At 46.1% G+C, this 26593-nt stretch overlaps 1 protein-coding gene across 2 annotated transcripts in view; it reads right to left on the bottom strand.

The window, feature by feature from the left end:
- ATP6V1H (ATPase H+ transporting V1 subunit H) overlaps positions 1-26593 on the bottom strand; it is a 196620-nt gene that overhangs the window by 131948 nt on the left and 38079 nt on the right. For both annotated transcript variants that reach the window (XM_075353271.1, XM_075353272.1), the window contains exons 6-7: positions 13036-13149; positions 7296-7400 (exon numbers count right to left, since the gene is read on the bottom strand). In XM_075353271.1, the coding sequence (XP_075209386.1) occupies positions 7296-7400; positions 13036-13149 (219 nt within the window). The remainder of the gene's footprint in view (positions 1-7295; positions 7401-13035; positions 13150-26593) is intronic.

Below are 26593 nucleotides of genomic sequence, written 5' to 3'. Positions count from 1 at the left end.
TAAGTATTTGGTCAATAACAAAAGTTCATCTCAGTATTTTGTTATATATCCTTTGTTGGCAATGACTGAGGTCAAACGTTTTCTGTAAGTCTTCATAAGGTTGGCACACACTGTTGGTGGTAGGTTGGCCCATTCCTCCATGAAGATCTCCTCTAGAGCAGTGATGTTGTGGGCCTGTCACTGGGCAACACGGACTTTTAACTCCTTCCAAAGGTTTTCTATGGGATTGAGATCTAAAGACTGGCTAAACCACTCCAGGACCTTCATATGTTTCTTACGAAGGCACACCTTCATTGCCCTGGTGGTGTGCTTGGGATCATTATCATGCTGAAAGACTCAGCCACGTTTTATCTTCAATGCCCTTGCTGATAAAAGGAGGTTTGCACTCAAAATCTCATGATACAAGGCCCCATTCTTTCTTTCATGTACACGGATCAGTCGTCCTGGTCATTTTGCAGAGAAACAGCCCCAAAGCATGATGTTGCCACCCCCATGCTTCCCAGCAGGTATGGTGTTCTTTGGATGCAACTCAGCATTGTGTCTCCTCCAAACACGACGAGTTGTGTTTCTACCAAAAACAGTTCTACTTTGGTTTCATCAGACCATATGACATTCTCCCAATACTCTTCTGGATAATCCAAATGCTCTTTAGCAAACCTCAGACGGGCCCAAACATAAACTGGCTTAAGCAGGGGGGACACATCTGGCACTGCAGGATCTGAGTCCCTGACGGCGTAGTGTGTTACTGATGGTAGCCTTTGTTACGGTGGTTCCAGCTCCATGCAGGTCATTCGCTAGGTCCCCCCGTGTGGTTCTGGGATATTTGCTCACCGTTCGTGTGATAATTTTGACACCATGGGGTGAGATCTTGCATATAGCTCCAGATCTAGGGAGATTATCAGTGATCTTGTGTGTCTTCCATTTCTTATTATTGCTCCGATAGTTGACTTCATCACGCCGTGCTGCTTGGTTATTGCAGATTCAGTCTTCCTAGCCCGGTGCAGGGCTACAATTTGGTTTCTGGTGTCCAACTCTTTGGTCTTCACCATAGTGGAGTTTGGAGAGTGACTGTGTGAGGTTGTGGACAGGTGTCTTTTATACTGATAAGTTCAAACAGGTGCTATTACTACAGGTAATAAATGGAGGACAGAGGAGCCTCTTAAAGAAAACGTTACAGGTCTTTGAGAGCCAGAAATCTTACATGTTTTTAGGTGACTAAATACTTATTTTCCACCATAATTTGCAACAAAAAATCTTGCCAAATCAGACAAGGTGATTTTCTGGATTTGTTTCCTCATTTTGTCTCTCATAGTTGTGGTCTACCTATGATGTCAATACAGGCCCCTCATCTTTTTAAGTGGGAGAACTTGCACAATTGGTGACTGCATAAATATTTTTTTCCCCCATTGTATATCATGATACTTCACTTTAATGAAGAGGAATGTGAGCTATTTTTTTCTTGAATGAATAGCAAGTTTAGTAAGAAGAGTGAGGGGAAGAAGTGGCACAAAAGTGGATAAAGACGCAGTTTACTATGATACAATATATTATAAAGTTCCTCTACTATTGGTTTATGTGAAGATTTTGATATGACAGTGGCTATTTATCTTGCTCCATTCTTGTCTGTGTAGTGCCAGTGTTTTTTTCATATATATTCAGTCATGTTTTTCCTTGATGTATAGGCTTACGACGTATTGTGCGTTCTTCATTCAGATGTTTATCATGAGACATTCGCAGCTGCTCCATATATCTTCTCGCATAGCGTTTTTCTATTATCAGAGCATTGGTTTTATTACCAGCCACCTGTGCATCGCACAGGTTTATGGACCCCATGAGGCCTAAAACACATTAGATCACGAATGTGATGTTCTGTTTGTCTGTCTTTACTGGAGTTGAATGTGGAGTTCTACATAAAGCCTGAAGATTTTATTTTGCTAGTTTTTGTGCGCCACAGGTCATTGGCGACTGATCTGGATTGTGTCTTTTTGCATATGTTACCAAGAACAATAGAAAAATAATGTCCTGCCAGTAGGATACATGTGGATGTGATGCAAGCCTTGTGAATACACGGTCCTGTGGAGCGCTAAGAAGGAGATGGAGGGTTTCTTGCTTGAATCTCTTTATTTCTTAATACCACAACGCGTTTCGATATATAGCAGTATATCTTCATCAGGTGGCTATTAGGTGAAGCACGAGAAGTAACATATAAAGGGGAAACATATAACAAAAATATAAATTAAAACTAATATATATATATATATATGTGTATATATTTATATATATATATATATATTCATATATATATATATATATATATATATACACTATATATTATATATATATATATATATTCAGACCATTAGACGCACCCCCAACATGTATGTATGTATATGATATATATATATATATATATATATATATATATACATATACACACACACACACACACACACACAAATGTTGGGGGAAAGTTGGGGGTGCGGCGTCTAATGGTCTGAATATAGGGCTGCGGCCGGGAATGAGGTTGCTGCGGTGGAGTGGGTAATCGGGGGCACGAGCAGGCTGCAGCAGCACTTGCCGTGACCACATGGGCCCGCTCATTACATATGCACGCCCGTCATCCCACCCATCATCTATCAGCGCTGAAGTCGGCGCTGACAGGTGGGCGGGGGGTGCGCACATAATTAACAGCCGGCCGTGATCACCCCTGGCAACTACAGCCTGGAGTGATCATGTGTGGCTGTATTCACTGCCCCCCGCGCATCATCATCAGCGCGGGGTGCAGTGAATCAGTATAACTCACCGTTCCCCTGCAGCTTCGCGATCTCCTCCTGTCTGTGCCGGTCAGCTGATCTGTGTAGAGAGGGATGACGTCATCGCTGTGCGCGCTGCTAGTCATGCAGGTCAGCAGGCAGACAGGAGGACGAGTGTTGCTGCAGGGAAGTGACCAGTGACAGCTCCACACTCCAGCGACACTGCTACCGCCACAGACAGGAGGAGGAGCAATGCTGCATGGAGCGAGGAAAGGGGAGTATAAACTTTGTTTTTTGTGTGATACAGGATACATGCCATATAGCAGGATGGATGGGGGTATATAGCAGGATGGATAGCGGTATATAGCAGGATGGATGGGAGTATATAGCAGGATGGATGGGAGTATATAGCAGGATGGATGGGAGTATATAGCAGGATGGATGGGGGTATATAGCAGGATGAATGGGGTATATAGCAGGATGAATGGGGGTATATAGCAGGGTGGATGGGGGTATATAGCAGGAAGGATGGCGGTATATAGCAGGATGGGAATATATAGCAGTATGGCAGTATATATCATGATGGGGGCATATAGCAGGATGGAAGTATATAGCAGGATGGGAGTATATAGCAGGGATAAGGGCATATACCAGGATGGGGTATATATACAAGGCAGGAGGATCATTACCAGGATGGGGGACCTTAGTATAGAATTTGAGTACATTAACCCCATAACAGTGTCAGCAGCAGATCCTCGCCCCATAACAGTGTGTCATGACCACATTTTTTGCTTAAAATTTTATTTTCCTATTTTCCTCATCTAAAACCAGGGTGCGTCTTATGGTCCGGTGCGTCTTATAGTCCGAAAAATACGGTATATTGTTTTAATTTATGTTTGTTATATGTTTTTTATACCATTCATATCAAGGATTTAAAATTTTTTACAATTGGAATTAATTGTCTGTCTACTAGGGGTTAATATCTGCCAGCTAATATGTTAGTTGGAACAACCAATAGGCAGCTACTAACCCCTTTGTCACTTCCCGTGTTTCACCTAATGAAGATATACTACTATATATCGAAATGCTTAGATTACAGGAATCCATGCAAACAAAGAAATGGGGTGGGTCATACACAATCACCGCCCCACTTCAGAGCTACTCTTAAGGTACATCAAAAACCAAGAGAACAGAGTAAATATGCTTCAAAAGATGTCAAAAAAGTTTATTCAAAAATCATTAGACATATATTAGCAAATATAAAAATGGCACAAGGAGAGACAGTGATGTAAAAGGCAATACCACCTGGGAGGCTGCACGACTGAAGAGGAATCAAGTCTCAACCCCTCGGGCAATATGCGTCCAATACAACAAGAAAAAAGCCCAAATGGGCTTAAAATATCAAAGGCACAGCCGAATTTGTTGAATGAACACACAAACCCGAGTAGAGACTAAGGAGAAGGGAAGCAGTGAATCCACTGAAGGAGCACATGCATCGGGTAATCCCCAGTATGTTAAGAGGCCCATAAGGGTTCAAAATACAAGGTAAAACTGGGAAGAGCCGAATGCACGTGAACCCCGACACAACAACACTGCTCACCTGAAATGACCAAGGATCGTGCAGCCGACCAGGGGTGACAGGAGGGGGTTAAGACCCCAAATACATACTCCAACGTACGTTTCACGGATGGTGAGGTGTTCGCTTCGTCAGGGAGTGTGTACCTAGCACAGAAGGGCTGCTATAAATAGCCCTTAACACAGCTGGGGCACCGCACGGATAAGAGGCGGCGCATGCGCACATCGCGCCGCACAACACCAACACCTCCCACCGGCCGTCACGATCCGGCGCATGCGCGGGAGCAGGGACGCGTCTCCATAGCTCCCGCGCATGCGCCCCGATCCATCAAAGACAGCCGCGGAGAGCCGGGTCGGCGGCGAGAAATGCGCACGCGCACATCAGTGCGGCACGGGACACAAAGAGCCAGGTATACAAACGAATATAGGATCACAGAGCATAGATAAGACCAGCAGTTCGCGATAAGAAAATGTAACAATACAGTTGCATAATCCGGCTCCAGGGGTCCGTGTGTAAATGAAGATCAAACAGGATCATGGAGCACAAAGAACCGGATATGCAAGCTGATTTACAGTAATGAATCATAAATAAATAAATAAGGACAACAAATCATGATAAGATAACAGTACAGCCACATAATCCGGTTCCAAGAGTCCATATGTGCATATAGAGTTAAGATGTGTCAACAGTGATCATGTTTGAAGACCCAGATGAGAAATCTGTGCTAAATGACAAAAATAGAGATAGGGGAAAACACAAAATAAAGAAAAAAGTTAAAACATGTTTGAACTACAAACACTTTGGGCCACAAAGATAGTAAGCCATCATATTAAATAAAAACAGTAAAAGACCCCTATAAATAGAGAAAGAAGGGGGCAGGGGCAAAAACCAAAGGTGATGTTAAAGAAAAGAGGCAAAGCTCAAAGCCTCGTTGAGACCAGATGGGGCAACTGTTCCAAGAGTGACCATCCATCTAGTCTCACGCTGGGCCAGCTTCCGCTTGATGTTACCACCACGAATGCCACCATGAATGACTTCAATGCCGCGGACCAATAGGTCGTGCAGCCTCCCAGGTGGTATTGCCTTTTACATCACTGTCTCTCCTTGTGCCATTTTTATATTTGCTAATATATGTCTAATGATTTTTGAATAAACTTTTTTGACATCTTTTGAAGCATATTTACTCTGTTCTCTTGGTTTTTTATATATCGAAATGCGTTGTGGTATTAAGAAATAAAGAAATTCAAGCAAGAAACCCTCCATCTCCTTCTTAGCGCTCCACAGGACCGTGTATTCACACAGCTTGCTCTACATTCCCCTCCGGGACAAACGGCAGGAGCTGCTTTAAGCCTGAGGCTGCTTATCCTCTCTCTGGGATCGGCGGCGGTGACTCGGATTCCACATGATCGGTCACATGACTGCCCTGCAGGATGCAGATGACACTAAAGTGGTGACTGAGAACCTGCCCAGCTCCACAACCAACGCTGTAACCGGGGTTCTGCAGGGTTCCACAACCTCCTCAGGTAAGCGGCTACACTTTAATAACATCTAATGTGTCCCCGAAATCCTTCACATGCGCGCCTCCTTTCTCCTCCTGTGTACATGTGGATGTGATGACGCAACAAGGCAGCTTTATATTTTGGTACTGGTCGCGATGAAAATGCAGCCGGACGTACAAAGAGCAGGTTTCAGTGCAGGAGGTAAGATGATTGATGTTGTTTATGTAAAAATTTTTAGCATTACTTGTTTATTAATCTAAATCTCTGCTCATTCTGGAACATTAAGGAGTCCAGTAGGCAGTCCTATCCCTATGACTATTAAAGGGAACCTGTCAACAGATTTGGCAACTATGAGCTGAAGCCACTATCAGTGAGCTCTTATATACAGCATTCTAAAATATTGTATATAAGAGCCCAGGCTGTCTGTATAACTTAAAAAACACTATTAGACTCACCTAGGAGGTGGTCCAGTCCAATAGGTGTCCCTGGTCTCCGGTCCGACGGCTCCTATCTGCGGCGATCGCTATCCTCCTTCTGAGACGCCATGTTCATAGCGCATCCTAAGTCATCTTGCCCGACATTGAGGTCCTGCGTAGGTGCACTTTCATCTGCCCAGCTCAGGGCAGATCAAAGTATAGTACTGTGCATGTGTGGGCGGACTTTAACCTTTCCTCGCGACTGTGCATTACAGTACTATGATCTGCCCTAAGCAGGGCATATCAAAGTGCGCCTGTGCAGGACCGCAATATCAACCTGTGTGGATAACTTAGGACACATCATCCATACTGGGCTGGGTAGAAGGACGGCAGTGATGGCAGCAGAGAGGAGGTGCCGGACCGGAGAGCAGTGACACACATCGGACTGGACTGCCCCTAGGTGAGTATAATAAAAGTGGTTTTTATGTTATACAGAACGGCCTGGGCTCTTATATACAGTATTCTAGAATGTTGTATGTTAGAGCTCACTAGTGGTGGCCACAGCTTATAGGGGAAAAACCTGGTGACAGGTTCCCTTTAAGTTCACATAAGTAAGACAGCTAGTCAGTAGTCGGACCACCCACTGGACTCAAGTGAATAAACTAAAATATATATGGAATTATTTCCCACAAAACCTATATGTCTCTTGTCATGACTCTTCCTGCTCTAGAACAGGCTGCATTTTCAACTAAAAAGATTACCTTTATATTTAAAATAAAAAGGCATCTATAAAGATTTCTACGGATTGAAAACAGTGGGTGCAGACTGCCTCCGACATCCATAATCTTCTGAAGAGGATGTTCTGGTCTGCGCAGTATAAAGACAAGTAGTGTGGCCTTCCTCTCTCATGATGAGCCGACACATACTGTGGGAACGTAGATACAGCTAATGTATAGGGAGTCGTTAAGATTCTGTAATACCAGTAATTACAATTTCATGGCATTTGTCACAAAACTGCATAATCTACCAATGGATCCAGTGAAAGGAATACCTGGGAGCTCAGCTGAGTTTTAATCCAGTTGAAGTAGTAATTTAAATCGCTGCCCTCCATCAATTCTCTCCCCCACGCTGCCAATTTAGCAATTATACGTGCTGCCTAAAAGAGAGGAAAGAAAAATACAGTGTCCGTGCAAGCTAAAAAACATATCACTTAAAACACATCAAGGCATTATAAATAGAATATACTCTAACTACTAGTCTGTTCTCCATATATTACGACTGAAGCAACGCAAGACCGAATAGAAGAAGGGACTGATCCGGTCAGTGTGTGCCAACAGATATTAGAACAGGTACACCGGCACCGGGGACGTCTTATGTCACCATTAAAGGGAACAAACCAGCAGGATTTTCATATATAAAGTAAAGCCAGTACTATACTGGCCCTAGGATGCTGAATGTAAGTATACCTTCTGTTCTGAGATTGGAGGTTTTATTTCAATTATATGTGCAAGTAAAGTTCCAGCAATGCACTGTATTTGACTGACAGGTGCAACAGGAAGGGAATATGCGGGTCGGGTCTTGCTACCTAATCCTGTTCCTGTGCCTAAGGGTGGCTTTACATGCTGCGATATCCGGCCCGATATCGCTAGCATGCGACCCACTCCCATCGTTTGTGCGAAACGGGCATATCGCTGCCCGTCGCGCACAAAATCCGGCACCCCCGTCACACATACTTACCTTGCATAGCGACGTCGCTGTGACCGGCGTACCGCCTCCTTTCGAAGGGGGTGGTCCGTTCGGCGTCACAGCGACGTCACTAAGCGACCGCCCAATGAAAGCGGAGGGGCGGAGATGAGCGGGACGCAACATCCCGCCCACCTCCTTCCTTCCGCATTGTGGCCGGAGGCAGGTAAGGAGATGATCCTCGTTCCTGCGGCATCACACACAGCGATGTGCACTGCCGCAGGAACGAGGAACAACTTCGCCCCTGCGACAGCAGCGATAATTGGGAGTGGACCCCCATGTCAACGAGGAGCAATTTTGGACATTTTTGCAACGATCCAAAATCGCTCCTAGGAGTCACACGCTACGACATCGCTACAGCAGCCGGATGTGCGTCACAAAATCCGTGACCCCAACGAGATCGCTGTAGCGAAATCGTAACGTGTAAAGCCCGCTTAACCTTCCTCCCCCTGCCACCATGATAGACACTAATTCCGGCGCAGACAGACAGGTATAATAAGTAGCAAGTCTCGACCCACATATTCCTGCCCCTGTCAATCAAATACCAGTGCATTGCTGGAACTTTAATTGCAGATATTTCTGAAATAAAAACTCCAATCTCAGAAGAAAAGGTATGCTTACATTCAGCATTCTAGCGCCAGTATAGAACTGGCTTTACTTTACATATAAAAATCTTGCTGGTTGGTTCCCTTTAACACATGAACACTACTGCAGAATACAAGGGGTATAGAAGTAGTACAAAGTCAAGCATAATATAAAATTACTAAGGCTGGAGTCACACTTGCTTGTGTCTCATGCGATGATCGCATCAAATCACCTGCACTGGCCGCCGGCTCTCCCGATAGGAGCGGTTCGGCTACATAGAAATACATGCAGCTCACCTGATTATGTCAGGAGAGCGAGCAGCCAGTCTGAGCGATGTGATCCTTGTGCGAGTCACACGCAACTGTGATTCCAACCTAACAATGATCTGCTACCATTGACTGCAAAAGACTGCAGTAGTGCCACATTGTAAAGCAGCATGTGGCAAATTTTGTCCCATGCCAAATCCTCTCAAAAGCCCATTTATTCACGAATGATACTGCAAAAGCACTTATGGATAAACCAATTATAAAAAGTATAACCAATTACAAAAAAGCTGATGATACGTTGTGTAAAATCTAAAAATACGAAGAACACAGTGATTTGGCAATCTCTTACAGCCATATTTTATGTACAACAGAACATATCACACAGATAAGAAGGTGAACATTAGACATTCGTCCATTTCATTTTAAAAAGAATACAGTCATATGAAAAAGTTTGGGCACCCCTATTAATGTTAACCTTTTTCTTTATAACAATTTGGGTTTTTGCAACAGCTATTTCAGTTTCATATATCTAATAACTGATGGACTGAGTAATATTTCTGAATTGAAATGAGGTTTATTGTACTAACAGAAAATGTGCAATCCGCATTTAAACAAAAATTGACCGGTGCAAAAGTATGGGCACCCTTATCAATTTCTGAATTTGAACACTCCTAACTACTTTTTACTGACTTACTTAAGCACTAAATTGGTTTTGTAACCTCATTGAGCTTTGCACTTCATAGGCAGGTGTATCCAATCATGAGAAAAGGTATTTAAGGTGGCCACTTGCAAGTTGTTCTATTTGAATCTCATATGAAGAGTGGCATCATGGCCTCCTCAAAACAACTCTCAAATGATCTGAAAACAAAGATTTTTCAACTTAGTTGTTCAGGGGAAGGATACAAAAAGTTGTCTCAGAGATTTAAACTGTCAGTTTCCACTGTGAGGAACATAGTAAGGAAATGGAAGAACACAGGTACAGTTCATGTTAAGCCCAGAAGTGGCAGGCCAAGAAAAGCACTTGCTACCCACAGTAAAATTTGGTGGAGGTTCCATCATGCTTTGGGGCTGTGTGGCCAGTGCCAGCACCGGGAATCTTGTTAAAGTTGAGGGTCGCATGGATTCAACTCAGTATCAGCAGATTCTTGACAGTAATGTGCAAGAATCAGTGACGAAGTTGAAGTTACGCAGGGGATGGATATTTCAGCAAGACAATGATCCAAAACACCGCTCCAAATCTACTCAGGCATTCATGCAGAGGAACAATTACAATGTTCTGGAATGGCCATCCCAGTCCCCAGACCTGAATATCATTGAACATCTGTGGGATGATTTGAAGCGTGCTGTCCATGCTCGGCGACCATCAAACTTAACTGAATTGGAATAGTTTTGTAAACAGGAATGGTCAAATATACCTTCATCCAGGAACTCATTAAAAGCTACAGGAAGCGACTAGAGGCTGGTATTTTTGCAAAAGGAGGATCAACAAAATATTAATGTCACTTTTATGTTGAGGTGCCCATACTTTTGCACCGGCATTTTGTTTAAATGCGGATTACACATTTTCTGTTAGTACAATAAACCTCATTTCAATCCAGAAATATTACTCAGTCAATCAGTTATTAGATATATGAAACTGAAATAGCTGTTGCAAAAACCCAAACTGTTATAAAGAAAAAAGGTTAACATTAATAGGGGTGCCCAAACTTTTTCATATGACTATAACTAATTTAGAAATTGGTAGCAGGGACACATCTCTGAAAAGTTAGCTCATGTCTATCTACCATTGTGTAGCATTCTCCCTTCTTTTTACAGAAGTCTGAAATTGTCTGGAAAGTAAGGAGACCCATTGGAGGTTTGGGGGAGGGGTGTTGTTCTATTCTTGTATGATGTAGGAGTCTAGCTGCTCACCCGTTCTGGGTCATCTTTGCCAGATTTTTTTATTTTATAACAGGCCAAATGTTTTCTACTGCTGAAAGGTCCGGACTACAGGCGGCTGGTTCATCAGCCAAACTCTTCTTCTGCGAAGCCATGCGTTTGTGATGGATACAATATATAGTTTTGCATTGCCTTACTGAAATATGCAAGCCCATTCCTGAAACAGACATTGTCTGGATTGGAGCATATGTTGTTCTAAAACCTCTATATAATGCAGAGTAGAATTGAATGGATCAGGCAAAGTTTGAGAAGATTTCACTGAGAAATTCCATTCACGAACAAGTTATTTTCCGAAAATTGAATGTTTCTTATTGTGTTATGGATCTCTCCAGACCCCATCGCATAAATAAACGTAAGGTGTAAGCAATTCTTATGCTCACCTTATCGCTCACCTCTCACGCCCCATCGCTTCTCACAGTCACCCATCCAGACTTAGTCACATCTTCTTACCAAGGCTGCTAGTACTGAATCTTCACGCTTGGCAGGAAACTGTTCTACACAAGTACGCGTACAGGCATACTGTGGTCACGTCCGCCATGACCCTGTACACATGCACAGAACTGACCCGGGCCTCATCACAGCTGTAAGTCCCAGCCTAGCGTGAAGAGACTCAGAGATTCAGCACTTGCGGTGGTGAGAAGAATGACGTGACAGTGAGGAGAGAAGGGGCAGTAGGTGAGAGCACTAAGGAGACTATAATAGTTTTGTTTTTTTTCACATTTTTTTAAACTTTTGATGGCCACTTACAGTTCAGTAAAATGCTGAATCCACGCAGACCTTCAAGCCATTTTCTTTACTGACACTTAATTTTCCAGTCTTTTGTCAACATTGTGTAAATTGAGTTCATTTTTCAACTAAAATGCACAAATGTCTAACTTTTAGAATCTAATCTGTGTTCTATGATCTGTTGTGAATAAAATATGGCTAAAAGTACGTGCCCACAATCAGGACCTGCTGTGTCTTGGATGCAGCAGGTCCTGACCTGCAGGGCCACGGGTCTCCTCCGCAGAAGAACACAGACAACAGTTGCCCGTGCCCACGATCAGGGTTCGGAACGCTGCGCTCACTCGCTTCTGTTCTCCCTATGGAGAACGCTTGAGACTCTACAGCAAAAAATTGACATGCTTGCAGCTCGAAAAGCTGCACCGTAGGTCGGTTTTTGCTGCGGGCAGTGCACACACAGTGGGCATGGGATTTCTAGAAATCCCATCCACTGTGCTTGTGCTGTACATCGCAGCGGTTTGGAGGTAGCGAAAACATGCTTCATCGAAAACCCTGTAAACAATGATCGTGGGCACGTATCCTGTGGTGACAACGGACACAGGTATGGGCGTCACCGCTGTTGACGCTAGGCAATGGGCATTGAATAGCATATGTTAGCAAGTAGGAAACACCCACAGGGGCATGCTAAGGGGGCAGAATGAGCACAGGAGCTAACGCACTTCTGACTAGTCGTTGGCCTCATTAGCATATCATAAAGGATCTTTAGAAATACTTTTTCTAAAGATCTCTTTATCTATGCTACTAGACACCGGGACAGTTAGGGTCAGCAAACACGGTGAATAATACAGAGTGAGTGGAATATAAAAAAAAAAAAATATATATATATATATATATATATATATATATATATATATATATATATATATATATATATATATATATATATATATATATATATATATATATATATATCGCATTCCACTCTGACCAATATGGGGGAGGAATGCGATCTTGTTTCCACTCACTCCCATTTAAGTCTATGGGGTGAGAGAAACATCGCATTGCAATTCTCGCATCGGCCGGCAATGGAGGAGATATGGAGATAAATCCCTCCCCTCTGCAACGGTGGTCTGATCGCACGATTGGACCACAATCGCATGACACCCGGCTCCCGCTGTGCTCGAGACGAGTGTCATGCGAGGACTCGCACTAATCCCCGTGTGGCCTCAGCCTTAGGCAGGGATTAGCAATATGCACGCAGAACTGCTCGTGGTACTGGGTGCATATTGCACCTGACAGGTTCCCTTTAAAGAAGTAACATTATAATGGTGCAAACCTCAGCAAAAAATATGTCTGCTCAGGTGTCAAACTGCTTTTGACTTTAGCTCCTCATGCGCCAGAATTAAAGGAGGTGCGTACACGTTACGATAAATTTGGCCAAATTCACTCCAACTATCTCCCCTGCTTAGACTGGCATCAATAAAGATGTGCCATTCTATGTAACATGTGGGAATAGTAATGGACACTTTATATTACCATGTGGACAGTGAACAGATCCTGACGATTTAACATTGGTAGAAAGTAGGACCAGGCGGTGTTCTTCCCACGGCGGGCATAGTCAAAAAATATGCTGACGCGTTGATGATTTTCCTAGAAGACATAAAAAATAAACATACTATTACAACAAATACATAGGCGCGTGAACTGTGTAAACCTAAAGTGCAGATTTACAATAGGGGAGAGCACAGGATCTCCTCCTCGGAATAAACATAAGCTTTAGGATAGAAGGATGGATGCCGACAGATGAGGGCACTATCTTCAGGCCGCACGTGGCATCTATGATCCCCAATATGAAGTATACAGTCCTTTCATTATGACCATGCGTCTACTCCCTATGTCTGTCACATGGACAGCAGCGAGAACAGCATTTATCTACGAAGCCGTTATTCCAAGAAGTAACAAAAATAGAACTTCCTTTTTTCACTTCTTGTAAAACTACAGAGGGGGGGGACTGGTGTACATCAAGTGAAGAGGAGGAATGCAGCACTATCCCATAATTATGTCTAAGGCTGGTTTCACACTACGTTTATTTAACATCCGTCCATAACGTTTTTTTAGCGGAAAAACGGATCCAGTGCAAATGCGTTTTCACTTCAATGCATTTGCAATGGACTCGCGTCCACCTGCGTTCGCATGCGTTTGCGTGCGTTAGACACAGGATCCGTACTTTTGCGTTATTTTAACATGTTTCAAAAACGCTACTTGTAGCGTTTTTTACCTTTGTCAAAATAACGCATCTAACAGGATCCTTCACATTGCGCCGCGAGCTGCAATGCATTTCAATGAGCGCTGGATCCTGCCTAGCAGAATGCGTTGAGTTGCGTTGTAACAGGATCCTGCTTTTGTACTGAGCATGCCCAGAAAGTACTGAGCATGCCCAGAACCAGTCTCGCGTGATCTGTCTCTCTCTCCTCCTCCCTCCCTCACCCTCTCTATCTCTGTCTTTCCCCCTTCCTCTCCTCCCTCTCTCTCCCACCTGAGAGCTGCGGACACTCGTAACCAAGGTAAATATCGGGTAACCACTTCTCTTAGTTACCCGATGTTTACGTTGGTAACGTGTGCAGGCAGCCCTGCTCCTAGCAGCTGCAGGCACTCGTAACCAAGATAAATATCGGGTATCCAAGCCCGATGTTTACCTTGGTTACGAGCGTCTGCAGCTGTCAGAAGCCGGCTCCCAGTCTGGCACGTTTAGTTCCCCTCACTCCCGATCACATGACTCCAATGCCCGCCCCTAAACATCCAGTGACAGGATCCTGCAAAATAACAGATGCGTTAGCATGCGTTTTTTGCTGTAAAAGCAGGATCCGCTTTTGCAGCTAAAAAACGTTCCTGACGCATGTTAAAAAGACGTAGTGTGAAACCAGCCTAATTCTAACCGGTCCCTCCCGGTTCACGTCACAGCTAATGCTACAGATAGGGATGTAGAAGAACTGATTTGGGTTACTCCTTTGGTTAGGACAAGGTTGGATGAACCCCAGGAACGTAATAATTTATGTCACCCCAGAACTTTTTAGCTTGTTGTAGATGAAGGTGCTTATGGCTTACCAAACTGCAGGAGTCTATCAGTATCTGTACATACTTTGTTATACAAATTGCTGTAAATCTGCTTAAAATGAAAACTTTTTACACAACTCAAAACTGCACAAAAAAAATTGCAACCATTGTCTATTATGTCCGAAGGAAAGGACAGTGAATCAGCTGCTGATTGGCCACAGGGATCGTATAACATAATGTCATGTGAGCCCTGGGAGAGCCAGTGCCAAAACAGCTGGAACGGCACCGGACAGGAGAGTAAGTGTAAGGCCTAAGCCACACGGCGAGAAAAACAGTGCGAGTGGAGTGCGATAAAACATCGCATTCCCCTCGGACCAATTCTAGCCTGTGTGTCAGCACACATGGGCGATTATTTTCTCAGCCCTAATCGGACCGAGAAAACAATCGCAGCATGCTGCGATTGTAAGCTGAGTCTCTTTCTCTCGCACCCATTCAAGTGAATAGGGCGAGGGAAAAATCGCACTGCACTCGCGGTACACCAGTGTACCGCTAGTGCAGTGCGAGAATTGCAATAGCCGGCTATGCAGGAGAGAGGGAGAGAAATCCCTCCCTCCCCTACTGAGTGCCGGCCCGCCCCCCGCAGCTGAGGTCTGCTCACACGAACGGACCTCAGTTGCAAGGACACACGCATGACACTCGGCTCTGCTGTACTGCCAGCACGAGCAGAGTGTCATGCAAGGGGATCGCAGTAGTCCCCGTGTGGCCCCAGCCTTATTATTTTAGAAGTGGAAACATAGTAATTGGGAAGGGGTTGTCAGAGTTGTGGATAACTCCTGACTACACACACTTTCAATAAATAATAATTTAACTACACCCTCCCCCCATTCCTCCTATTTACAGGCCTCTAAGTATTCGGCTGCTGCAGGATCCCCCCTCCTCACCTCACTGAGGTCTTCCAAACTAAATTAGGACCACTAAGATCCACCCTACATTGTAGTCAGTGGTAAAAAAAAAAAAAAAAAAAAAAATAATTGTATAATTGTATAGCAACAAAATATAATTGTCCCCGAGAGCTCCACCTGCTTTTTGAACAGTAAGAGGTGCTCGGGTGTGACGGGATGTGGCCAGAGGAAGCAGCAAATTTGTGATAATTTATGGCACAAGAGTGGTGTAAATTACAGCAGAAATGTGTGGCGGTCTCCGGTTAGAGTGCATTTTTTGGCAGTGGCACATAATAGGTGAAGGATGCTCCAAATTCACCAAAGGGGCAAACGCCACTTAATGAATTCATCTTATTCCAGCACTGCCTTCATTAAGATTAGCAGACAAATTGTCGGTCTTAATCAATGACCTTTAAGTTGAAGGGTAATTCCAGGTTAACCTAGTATAAGGGTATGTGCGCACGTTGCTTTTTACCTGCTTTTTACCTGCTTTTTTGCTGCTTTTTCTTCTGCGCTGTTTAATGCCAAAATGGATGTGTTCTTCTATTCAAGCAAAGTCTATGGGAATTTGGGTTTCTTGTTCACACTATGTTGTTCAAAATGCTGCCTTTTTGTGGCAGAACTTTGGTCAAAAACTCAGCTTTGCAGTGCAAAACCCAAATGGCAAAAACAATTGACATGTTGCTTCTTTGAAAAGCTGAGTTTTTGACCAAAGTTCTGCCACAAAAAGGCAGCATTTTGAACAACATAGTGTGAACAAGAAACCCAAATTCCCATAGACTTTGCTTGAATAGAAGAACACATCCATTTTGGCATTAAACAGCGCAGAAGAAAAAGCAGCAAAAAAGCAGGTAAAAAGCAGGTAAAAAGCAACGTGCGCACATACCCTAATTGTTTTTGTTGTGCAGGCAGCAGACATCACATAGATTTACAGACCCTCCAAGGAGACCACTCTAGTGTCACTCAAGGCCCCTATAAATGTGTCTCTAATGTATAACACAATGTAGACCCTTTTGTACAAGTCTCCAAATAATAAGTTACCGTATTTTTCGGATTATAAGACACACTTATCCCAAAAATTTGGGAGGAAAATGAGGGGTGCATCTTAAAATCAGAATGTAGCTTACAAGGGGGTAGTAGAGAGGGATCACAGGAGGCAGTGCAATGCCGTGCTGCGGGCACTGCTCTGAGCAGCTCTGTGTGGCGGGTGGCCCTGCATTGTGCGGCAGGTAGCAAGGCTCTGGGTGCCTCCATGCGGCAGGCAACGAGGCACAGGCCATTCTGAAGATGTCGGTTTCAAATAATGGCCCCCAGAGTCAGTGCATGCGCAGAAGGAGTTCCCAGCGCAAACTCTCATCTGCGCACGCGCCGACTCCAGCCGCCATTTCTTTAAAGCCGAAATCGCCGACATCTTCAGAATAGCCAGTGTCTCACCGCCCGCAGTGAGCACCGGGAGAGAGCAGCACCGGCTGCCCCGCGAGAGAGCAGCGCCGGCTGCCACAGCGAATATCTGGGCCCCCCCCTCTGCACTGCCCGCAGCATCAACGTACTTCACCACCGCCCCTGACTCCTGTGACCCCGCTCCACTACCATTGCCACCCCACCTCGCCAATAAAACAGGATCGGATTATAAAATCGACCCCATATTTATTTATTTTTTTTTTTACCTTTTGTTATCTCTAAATTTGTGGTGTGTCTTATAATCCAGTGCGTCTTCGGTCTGGATCGCTCCTATTCACAAAAAGGAGATAGTGGAGTAACCACGTGTCCTGCTTACTGGTAGACATCACACAGTAGACACTCAGGGTGGACCATGTATAGCATCTTCCCACAGACTGTGGAGCCCAGCTGTTTAGCCTTTGGTTTTGGGTGTAGAAGGTATAAAGGTATAAAAAGTAGTCATTGATGGATATTATTTCCAGCATCACTGTTAAACGTGATGCTGGAAATACCCCATCATATCACTTAGCTCAATAAGGTATGTGGGGAAACAAGAAACCCGGCTCTGCTACTTCTGAACTGTAGATGTTCATATGATTTCACAGAAGTAAAAGCAAAAGGTTAAGGAAAAATTAGCAAAATCACAGCGCATTCATAAATGGGTAAGATGTACAGTATAATGAGGCGAGCGCTGACATCTGATCTCATGAATAGAAGAACAGAGCAGCTGTCAGAGCTGACATCGGGGCATAAACGCAGACGAGAGAAGACAACTTCACTGGAGAACGTTCACTTGAAAGGAAAATTACATCATTCATATACAAGAATGTACACCGAAGAAAAAACTCTGGAAAAGAACAAAGGATTCGCTGCACCAACATCAGCGATACACAGAAGGAATCACACAAGAGTATCTAGCAGAGAATATAAGGGCTATCCCATTACTAGTCCCTGACGGCTCATCCTACACATGGAGGCATCTGATTTGTCCATTTCCTCAAGAATTGCAGCAGGGCCCTCACTCCTCCATGATCATATGAACGCTAACACTGTGGAATATGTTGGCGCTATATTAATTATACTTCCACATTAAGCTGCCAGCAACATTACAAGCCATCAGGACCCCCACTAAGTGGGCATCCTAGAGACATACTGCTGGAGCCCAGTGCACCCTGTTCCTATTAAAGGGAACCTGTCACCAGATTTTTCCCTATTAAACTAAAAGAATCCCCTTCTGCAGCTCCTGGGCTGCATCCTATGAAGTATGTATACACAAGAGGACAAGGAGTATATGTGCAAAAAATGGACAGTTTTATTAGATATGAAAAAACCACAAAAGATAATTAAACACATGATAAAACATCACCAAAATGAATCAACTGGGGGAATATAAAGATTGTTACACGGACAGGGATGGTCTCAGGAAAACCACCAAAGATACTCAGGATTACCCATAAATCCTGTGAATAAATCGGTCCCAGTGTGATTAATTACATTAAAATCTTAATTAGGTGAATCCTGAGACCCCCCGGTCCGTGTTGAAGTGTCACAAACTGAGGGTATAATGACTAACCAGGACTATACATATGAATGGCAGAGGACAGCTATAAAAGGCCCAATATAGGAGTCATCCCATGTGGGATGTGTATAAGCAGACCAACCATTCAATATAATACCTAACAAGTGAAGAGTCAATTACCTGGAAGTCAGAGGGATAAAGATTAACCCTTCAGTTTGAGACCCCCCCCCCAGTGAGGAACCAGGACTTCATCGACACGTGTTTCGCATGGTACAAGAGCTTTTTCAAGATGGAAAGGCACAACGTGGCGCTGGTGAAGTAAGTGCTGTGCATGACCTCACCAGCGCCATGCTCGTACCCGCCCATAATCTCGCGCCTGCGCATTTAGCTCACCGGCGCAAGCTAGGGCAGTTATGTTTTCTGCTCTGCCCGTGATATGGCAGAGCGAACTGTGCCTGCACAAGTCGACCTAACTGCACAGGCGCGAGATTTGAAAATGTGACGAGGAGGATGATGGAGGGTGTCATCACGTCAATCAAAAAAGGAGGACGGCGATCAGCGGCAGGAGGGGGGACAGGAGCAGAAAATGAGCCTGCCCATCTGGCCAACACAGGTAATTAGCATACGTAACGGACACGTTTTATAAAGTTATTTTTGGGGTCTGGAAGGGGAGTCAGGGCCAAGGTGCACCTTCATAGAATGCAGCCCAGGAGCTGCAGAAGGGAATACTTTTAGTTTAATAGGGAAAAATCTGGTGACCGGTTCCCTTTAAACCACAGGTCACCCTGGATCAGCACTAGACATACTATATTAAAAGGGAATCTGCACCAGGTTTTGCCACCTAATCTAAGAGCAGCATAATGAAGGGGCAGATACTCCAGTGATGTGTCACTTACTGGGCTGTTTGCTATCGTTTTGGTAAAATCACTGTTGCACTAGTAAACCATGTAGTCCTCTATATCCATGAACTCTGCATAACTCTGCCTTCATCATTGAATGGCAGCTTTCTGCGTATGCACCATGTACACAGAAAGCCATCAACCAGCTTAGTAAGTGATACATTGCTCTAATAAGGGTCTGTGCCCCTATATTAGGCTGCTCTCATATGGAGTAGTAAATGCCTGGTGACATATTCCCTTTAAAATCATTCCACAATGAAGGTTACAGTGATCAAATATAAATTCTGCCTCCACATATTCAAGAACTCCCTTGTCCTAAAGTGCAGCACAGCAAGGTCAAGGGGGGAAAAAAAAGGGGATGCAGTAACTCATCATAGTCTATGATTAAGAGCCCTGTTCGGTTTGAAACGTGTAAGACGCACCGTATGTATCTGCACATCTGACCAACCAATGATGTTTAATAGTATGTAATAAAGACTTGTTTTATATATTTTGGATGAGTTGCTGGATCATCTTTTTTTTTCCCTGGACCTTGCTGTGCTTCACCCATGGACAAGGAGCTCTATCCGTGCACCATCCTGACCTTGGAGCCCACATCTATCGGCGTTAAAGTATTTGCACCTCTTTGCCTGAAATCTGGTTTTGGAAAAGCTCCACTCTAGGACAATTGTTTGCAACCAATGTTGATGTTCCTGCCCCAGATTGCTATAGCTGAATAATTCTTGCTTTTGAAGGCGGAGAGCTCCCCTGTAGACCATGAACTTCCATGGACAGACAACACACAAGCTTTCTGCAGTCTGATCCTACGATCATGCTCTCCTCTGTTCTCTGTTTTAGACAGCCTATATTTGGTAGGTTAGCAAGAACTCTGGGAAAGACACAGGAGACAGTGACAGCAGGATCGGACTCCATAGGATAGATTTACGAGAGACGCATGGATATGCAATAGGAAATTAGCAAGACCATCCATAACATTCCTTTAGTTTTCACTTCTGATGCATAAAGACAATGGGTAAAAAAAAAAATGGTTGCTGACATAGCTATAACGGGGTGGTAGACTACTGAACACCCACTTATTAATTCCCCAGTATCCCTTTAAAAATAATTGGGAAATGTTCTTCCTGAGGAAACTGAAGGCTGCAGCCATCAGCGGCCACTGATGGACGACACTGCTCGCGTGACACCAATAAAAGGTACAAGGTCGCCGGGGTACACAATGAATGGAGCAGAGGAACAGCACCGATCCGGGAAGTAGGTATGCTTTCATCAGACACACTGAAGAGAGGTTGTCCAATTGTGGCAATGGTTTATGAATGGTGAACCACCATTATCATCCGTCCCTTTACCATATTTTTGATAGAATAATTTCGTACTAACCCTATTATAGGAGGTGGTGAGATCACACCACTCCTACGGTGGTTAAATAGGATATGTCCGATGTATTTTATAGTGTGTGCGTTGTAAGACTATATTCACATTTCCGGTTTTTTTGCATCAGTCACCTGCGTTGCTTAACGCAGGATGCTTGTGACTGATGCATTGTACAAAACAGGTGACAAGAATTGTCATGAGAAAGCGGATTCCATTGGTGAAATGCTTTCAGTATAAAAACAAGAGCCGGCCGCCGGGAGATCAGCTGATCGCTCTCAAAAGCCGGCGGCCGGCTATTGTGAACGATCAGCTGATCTCCCAGCGATCGGTTTTTGACAGCGATCAGCTGATCTCCCGGCCGCTGGCTTTTATGAAAGCGATCGTTCACAATAGCCAGCCACCGGGCGATCAGCTGTTCGCTCACAGAAGCCGGCCGCCGGGCAATCAGCTGATTGTTCACAGAAGCCGGGCGATCAGCTGGTCGTTCGGCTGCCGAGAAAGACATTGATTTGAATGATTAAACACAAGATCTGAGCATGCGCAGTGAAAACAAAAGGATTCCGCTGCTCAAAAAATGTTACATGCTGCGTTCCTGCCGTCCGACGGTCAGTCGTTCCACGACTGATCAGTCGGGCGGTGGATGCAATGCAAGGACATCAGTCGCAATCCGCCGCTCATACTAGTCTATGGGAACAACGGAATCCGCTAATCTGATTGTGTTGTTTATCAGAGCCGCGGATTGTGACTGATCCTAAACAACGGAAATGTGAACATAGCCTAATAGTTGTGTTTTATAATATTGTCTGTATAAATCAGGGGTGGGGAACCTCCGGCCCGCGGGCCGTATGCGGCCCGCCATGACCTTTTCTGCGGCCCCCGGGCACATTCCACAGTCCACAGAGCTCGGGAGGCAGCAGCGTCTTGCTTGCTGCTGGCCCTTTAAACCCTGTATGGCTTACGTCCTCATGCTAGCGTGAGGACGTACTTTATGGGTGGAGTAAGCGCTCAACTCGCTCTTTTTCCACAGAAGAGAAGCTACTACCTCAGCGTCCGACAGGTGTGTTTGTGCTCCCATGCCTGTGTGTGCCCCTGCACATCCCCACTGCAGCCTGTGCTCCGTGCAGCGTCCCATCCACCTTGCGCATCCCCACTGCAGCGTCCCGTCCTCCTTGTGCATTCCCACTGCAGCCTGTGCTCCGTGCAGCGTCTCATCCTCCTTGTGTATCCCCACTGCAGCCTGTGCTCCGTGCAGCGTCTCATCCTCCTTGTGTATCCCCACTGCAGCCTGTGCTCCGTGCAGCGTCCCGTCCTCCTCACTCTCCCCCACGGCAGCCTGTGCTCCTCACTCTCCCCCACGGCAGCCTGTGCTCCTCACTCTCCCCCACGGCAGCCTGTGCTCCTCACTCTCCCCCACGGCAGCCTGTGCTCCTCACTCTCCCCCACGGCAGCCTGTGCTCCTCACTCTCCCCCACGGCGGCCTGTGCTCCTCACTCTCCCCCACGGCAGCCTGTGCTCCTCACTCTCCCCCACGGCAGCCTGTGCTCCTCACTCTCCCCCACGGCAGCCTGTGCTCCTCACTCTCCCCCACGGCAGCCTGTGCTCCTCACTCTCCCCCACGGCAGCCTGTGCCCCTGTGGCCTCCCCACGGCAGCCTATGCCCCTGTGGCCTCCCTACGGCAGCCTGTGCCCCTTTGGCCTCCACACTGCTGCCTGTGCCCCCCTGGTATGTCAGAACCCCAGCGTCCCGTCCTCCTTGTGCATTCCCACTGCAGCGTCCCGTCCTCCTTGTGCATTCCCACTGCAGCCTGTGCTCCGTGCAGCGTCTCATCCTCCTTGTGTATCCCCACTGCAGGCTGTGCTCCGTGCAGCGTCCCGTCCTCCTCACTCTCCCCCACGGCAGCCTGTGCTCCTCACTCTCCCCCACGGCGGCCTGTGCTCCTCACTCTCCCCCACGGCGGCCTGTGCTCCTCACTCTCCCCCACGGCGGCCTGTGCTCCTCTCTCCCCCACGGCGGCCTGTGCTCCTCACTCTCCCCCACGGCAGCCTGTGCTCCTCACTCTCCCCCACGGCAGCCTGTGCTCCTCACTCTCCCCCACGGCAGCCTGTGCTCCTCACTCTCCCCCACGGCGGCCTGTGCTCCTCACTCTCCCCCACGGCGGCCTGTGCTCCTCACTCTCCCCCACGGCGGCCTGTCCCCCTGTGGCCTCCCTACGGCAGCCTGTGCCCCTGTGGCCTCCACACTGCTGCCTATGCCCCTGCGGCCTCCACACTGCTGCCTGTGCCCCCCTGGTATGTCAGAACCCCTAGCAATGTCCTTATATTTCTCCCAGCCCTCCCAAGTGATATATAATCCTCCCTAGTGATGTCTAGTCCTCGCAGCCCTCCCCAGTGATGTCTAGTCCTCGCAGCCCTCCCCAGTGATGTCTAGTCCTCGCAGCCCTCCCCAGTGATGTCTAGTCCTCCCAGCCCTCCCCAGTGATGTCTAGTCCTCGCAGCCCTCCCCAGTGATGTCTAGTCCTCGCAGCCCTCCCCAGTGATGTCTAGTCCTCCCAGCCCTCCCCAGTGATGTCTAGTCCTCCCAGCCCTCCCCAGTGATGTCTAGTCCTCGCAGCCCTCCCCAGTGATGTCTAGTCCTCGCAGCCCTCCCCAGTGATGTCTAGTCCTCCCAGCCCTCCCCAGTGATGTCTAGTCCTCGCAGCCCTCCCCAGTGATGTCTAGTCCTCCCAGCCCTCCCCAGTGATGTCTAGTCCTCCCAGCGCTACCCAGTGATGTCTAGTCCTCCCAGCCCTCCCCAGTGATGTCTAGTCCTCCCAGCCCTCCCCAGTGATGTCTAGTCCTCCCAGCCCTCCACAGTGATGTCTAGTCCTCCCAGCCCTCCACAGTGATGTCTAGTCCTCCCAGCCCTCCACAGTGATGTCTAGTCCTCCCAGCCCTCCCCAGTGATGTCTAGTCCTCCCAGCCCTCCCCAGTGATGTCAAGTCCTCCCAGCCCTCCCCAGTGATGTCTAGTCCTCCCAGCCCTCCCCAGTGATGTCTAGTCCTCCCAGCAATGTATATTCCTTCCAGCCCTCCCCAGTGATGTATATGCCCTCAGCATCTCCTGTGATGTATATGCCCTCAGCATCTCCTGTGATGTATATGCCCTCAGCATCTCCTGTGATGTATATGCCCTCAGCATCTCCTGTGATGTATATGCCCTCAGCATCTCCTGTGATGTATATGCCCTCAGCATCTCCTGTGATGTATATGCCCTCAGCATCTCCTGTGATGTATATGCCCTCAGCATCTCCTGTGATGTATATGCCCTCAGCATCTCCTGTGATGTATATGCCCTCAGCATCTCCTGTGATGTATATGCCCTCAGCATCTCCTGTGATGTATATGCCCTCAGCATCTCCTGTGATGTATATACCCTCAGCATCTCCTGTGATGTATTTACAGCAGTCCCAGCTGACACAAACGTGGAAAAACAGTTGTGAGAAGCAATAAGATCAATATTGAATAATATAGCCGCACCAAAAACAAGAAGCTTCAGCCGCCACGATGAGTTAATTGTTTGACTAAGTATAGCAGGGTAATTTTAAGTTGATAGTTTTGTGCGGCCCCCGAAGGTTGGTAGAAAATTCCAAATGGCCCTCGGCATTAAAAAGGTTCCCCACCCCTGGTATAAATGTTACTGCTGCTGGAGAATATAGGCTGCCGTGCAGCAGAGTTGAAGCAGTGCAGCGATCAATGCCATCTAGCAGCCGAGAGTTTAGAGCGTTTTACTGAAAATTGTATATTTTATAGGAATTTAAAGTATAATCCGTTAGGTGTGCTTAATATATTAACCATATAATGTACAGTATAAGAATGTTAGTAAGATAAAGATTAGAGTAAGTCAAGGTTTTAGTATGTACAGTTGGCAGGTGCTTTCCAGTTGGTGAGGAAACGGAGAGCCCGGATAGGAGGAGTGACAGAGAGCCACAGGATTGGCTGGTGAGACAGGCCTGAGACAAGTTAGTTCTGCAGAGGGGTTACAGGTGTGTGTGTGTAAGGTGCTTGGTAACTTAGGCCCTTCGGGAATCCCGGAGGTATCCTCTGTGTGTCCGGAGCCTACGGTCCCCCTCGGGACGGGCTTAGTGTAGCCATCCAAAGCAGCGATTGGACATGGGTAGCTGCAGCAATAAGAACAGGGAAAAGTAGAAGCTTAGGCTTGGCCGGTGGAAGGCTAATAACCAGGGTGGGGGCTAGGCAGGAGAAGTATCCCCAAGCAACAGCGGCAGCAGAACTGTATAGGCATAGCCAGGACTGTCTAGAAGGTTGAAGGACAAATGAACTGTTCCATGTTTTGTAAAGAGACTGTGTGATGTGTTGCCCTTCCATGTCTACGACGGTGACCGGCTGCAGGGAGGTGTACACTCCCCTGAAGACCGAAGTAAGTGTCACACCCCTCGTCCGGGGTGGATCACAAACACGGGTTCAATCTGGTGAAGTGGAGCGGAGCCCTGTCGGCCCGGCGTTTGCTCCCCTCTACACTATTACCCAGTGCTGCTGGTTACATCAATAAATTAAACTTTGCTAAACTTTAATTATATAGTACAGAATCATACATTATAATAACTTTCCCTAAATAATGACTTCCATGAGAGCACACTCAGCCGCAGACAGTCCGACGCCTCACTGACACTCCCCTAGGGACACGTTATCATTTATTACCGTAAACACAAAATCATCTCATTATCCGATGGACATCAATTTCTGACATTTGCATTTCTGCCTTTGATAATTAATTTTGCAGCCCTTTTGCTCATTTATTTCTTTAGAGATTGCTAAAGTGTGCAGAGTGTAAATGAAAAAGATGGCAGAAGAGGAGAGCAAACTAAATACTGTTTACAATGAGTGTGAATGGCTCTCATTATTAGAGAGCATCAATCACCTAAATGAGAAGCTCAGCTCCACTCATTTGTTTACAGATTAATTAAAGTGTCATCATTAGTCAAATAGATAAGGGCAAGTAAGTAAATGCATCGTCCCGGCAATAATGTGATTGAATATTCATTTCATACAATGCAGTCCCAAACCGGAGAACATTACAAGCAAGGAGGTCTGCAGAATCAATGCGGGGAGGATGAATATGGATCTGTGTATTCATAATCATGTAACATTGCATGTCGTAATCAATATTAATCACGTCCTATAACCTATAGTGACAGCAACATAAAGCTGTACACTGCGCATATAAATTTTATCATTAAGGGACGTTCCTGTCCAATACCGTACATTTAGCCTAATGAAATGGGAAACTATAACTGCGGGCTCATCAACAACACGGTTAACTATTTAAAGACATAAACCCAGTTAGATCTCATCATACATTATTTTGCAGGATCGGGTGTATTGGATCAAGGCGACTAATGTGGCTTTAGTTTATACAAGTGTAACGCCCATACCGGCATCCCCGCGCTGTACTTCCCCCTCACCCAGTTGGGGACTTCGGTTCTCTAACATGCCATGATGTCCTGAGGTCCAAGTTAAAATCTACTATTTGGTGGACTAGAATGGGGTTAGTCCTGAGGAGAGGTCATGGTACCCAAAAGAGAATATTATTGCCCCTCTTCTCCTTAAGAGATTCCTGGAAAAGGGGGGTGTAAGTGGGGGGGGGGGTACTGTAAGGCCCATACCGGCATCCCCGCGCTGTCCTGCCCCCCTTCCCCGGCGAGAACATCTGTTCTTTCACCTGGCCAGACATCCTGCACTGGCTGCCCCGTCCCCGTTCCATGCTGCAGTCTCAAAGACCCTGTATATACCTCACAGGTTTCGGGGTACTGTCTGAAGGTGGCGCGCAGCCTTTTCTTAAAGGGTCAGTGTACCCTGACTCGGAAGTGCCTC

The sequence above is a fragment of the Anomaloglossus baeobatrachus genome, chromosome 6 (assembly GCF_048569485.1).
Source record: "Anomaloglossus baeobatrachus isolate aAnoBae1 chromosome 6, aAnoBae1.hap1, whole genome shotgun sequence".
NCBI lineage: Eukaryota > Metazoa > Chordata > Amphibia > Anura > Aromobatidae > Anomaloglossus > Anomaloglossus baeobatrachus.
Note: the sequence above shows the minus strand (reverse complement) of the source record. Positions and strands in the feature narration are given on the sequence as shown.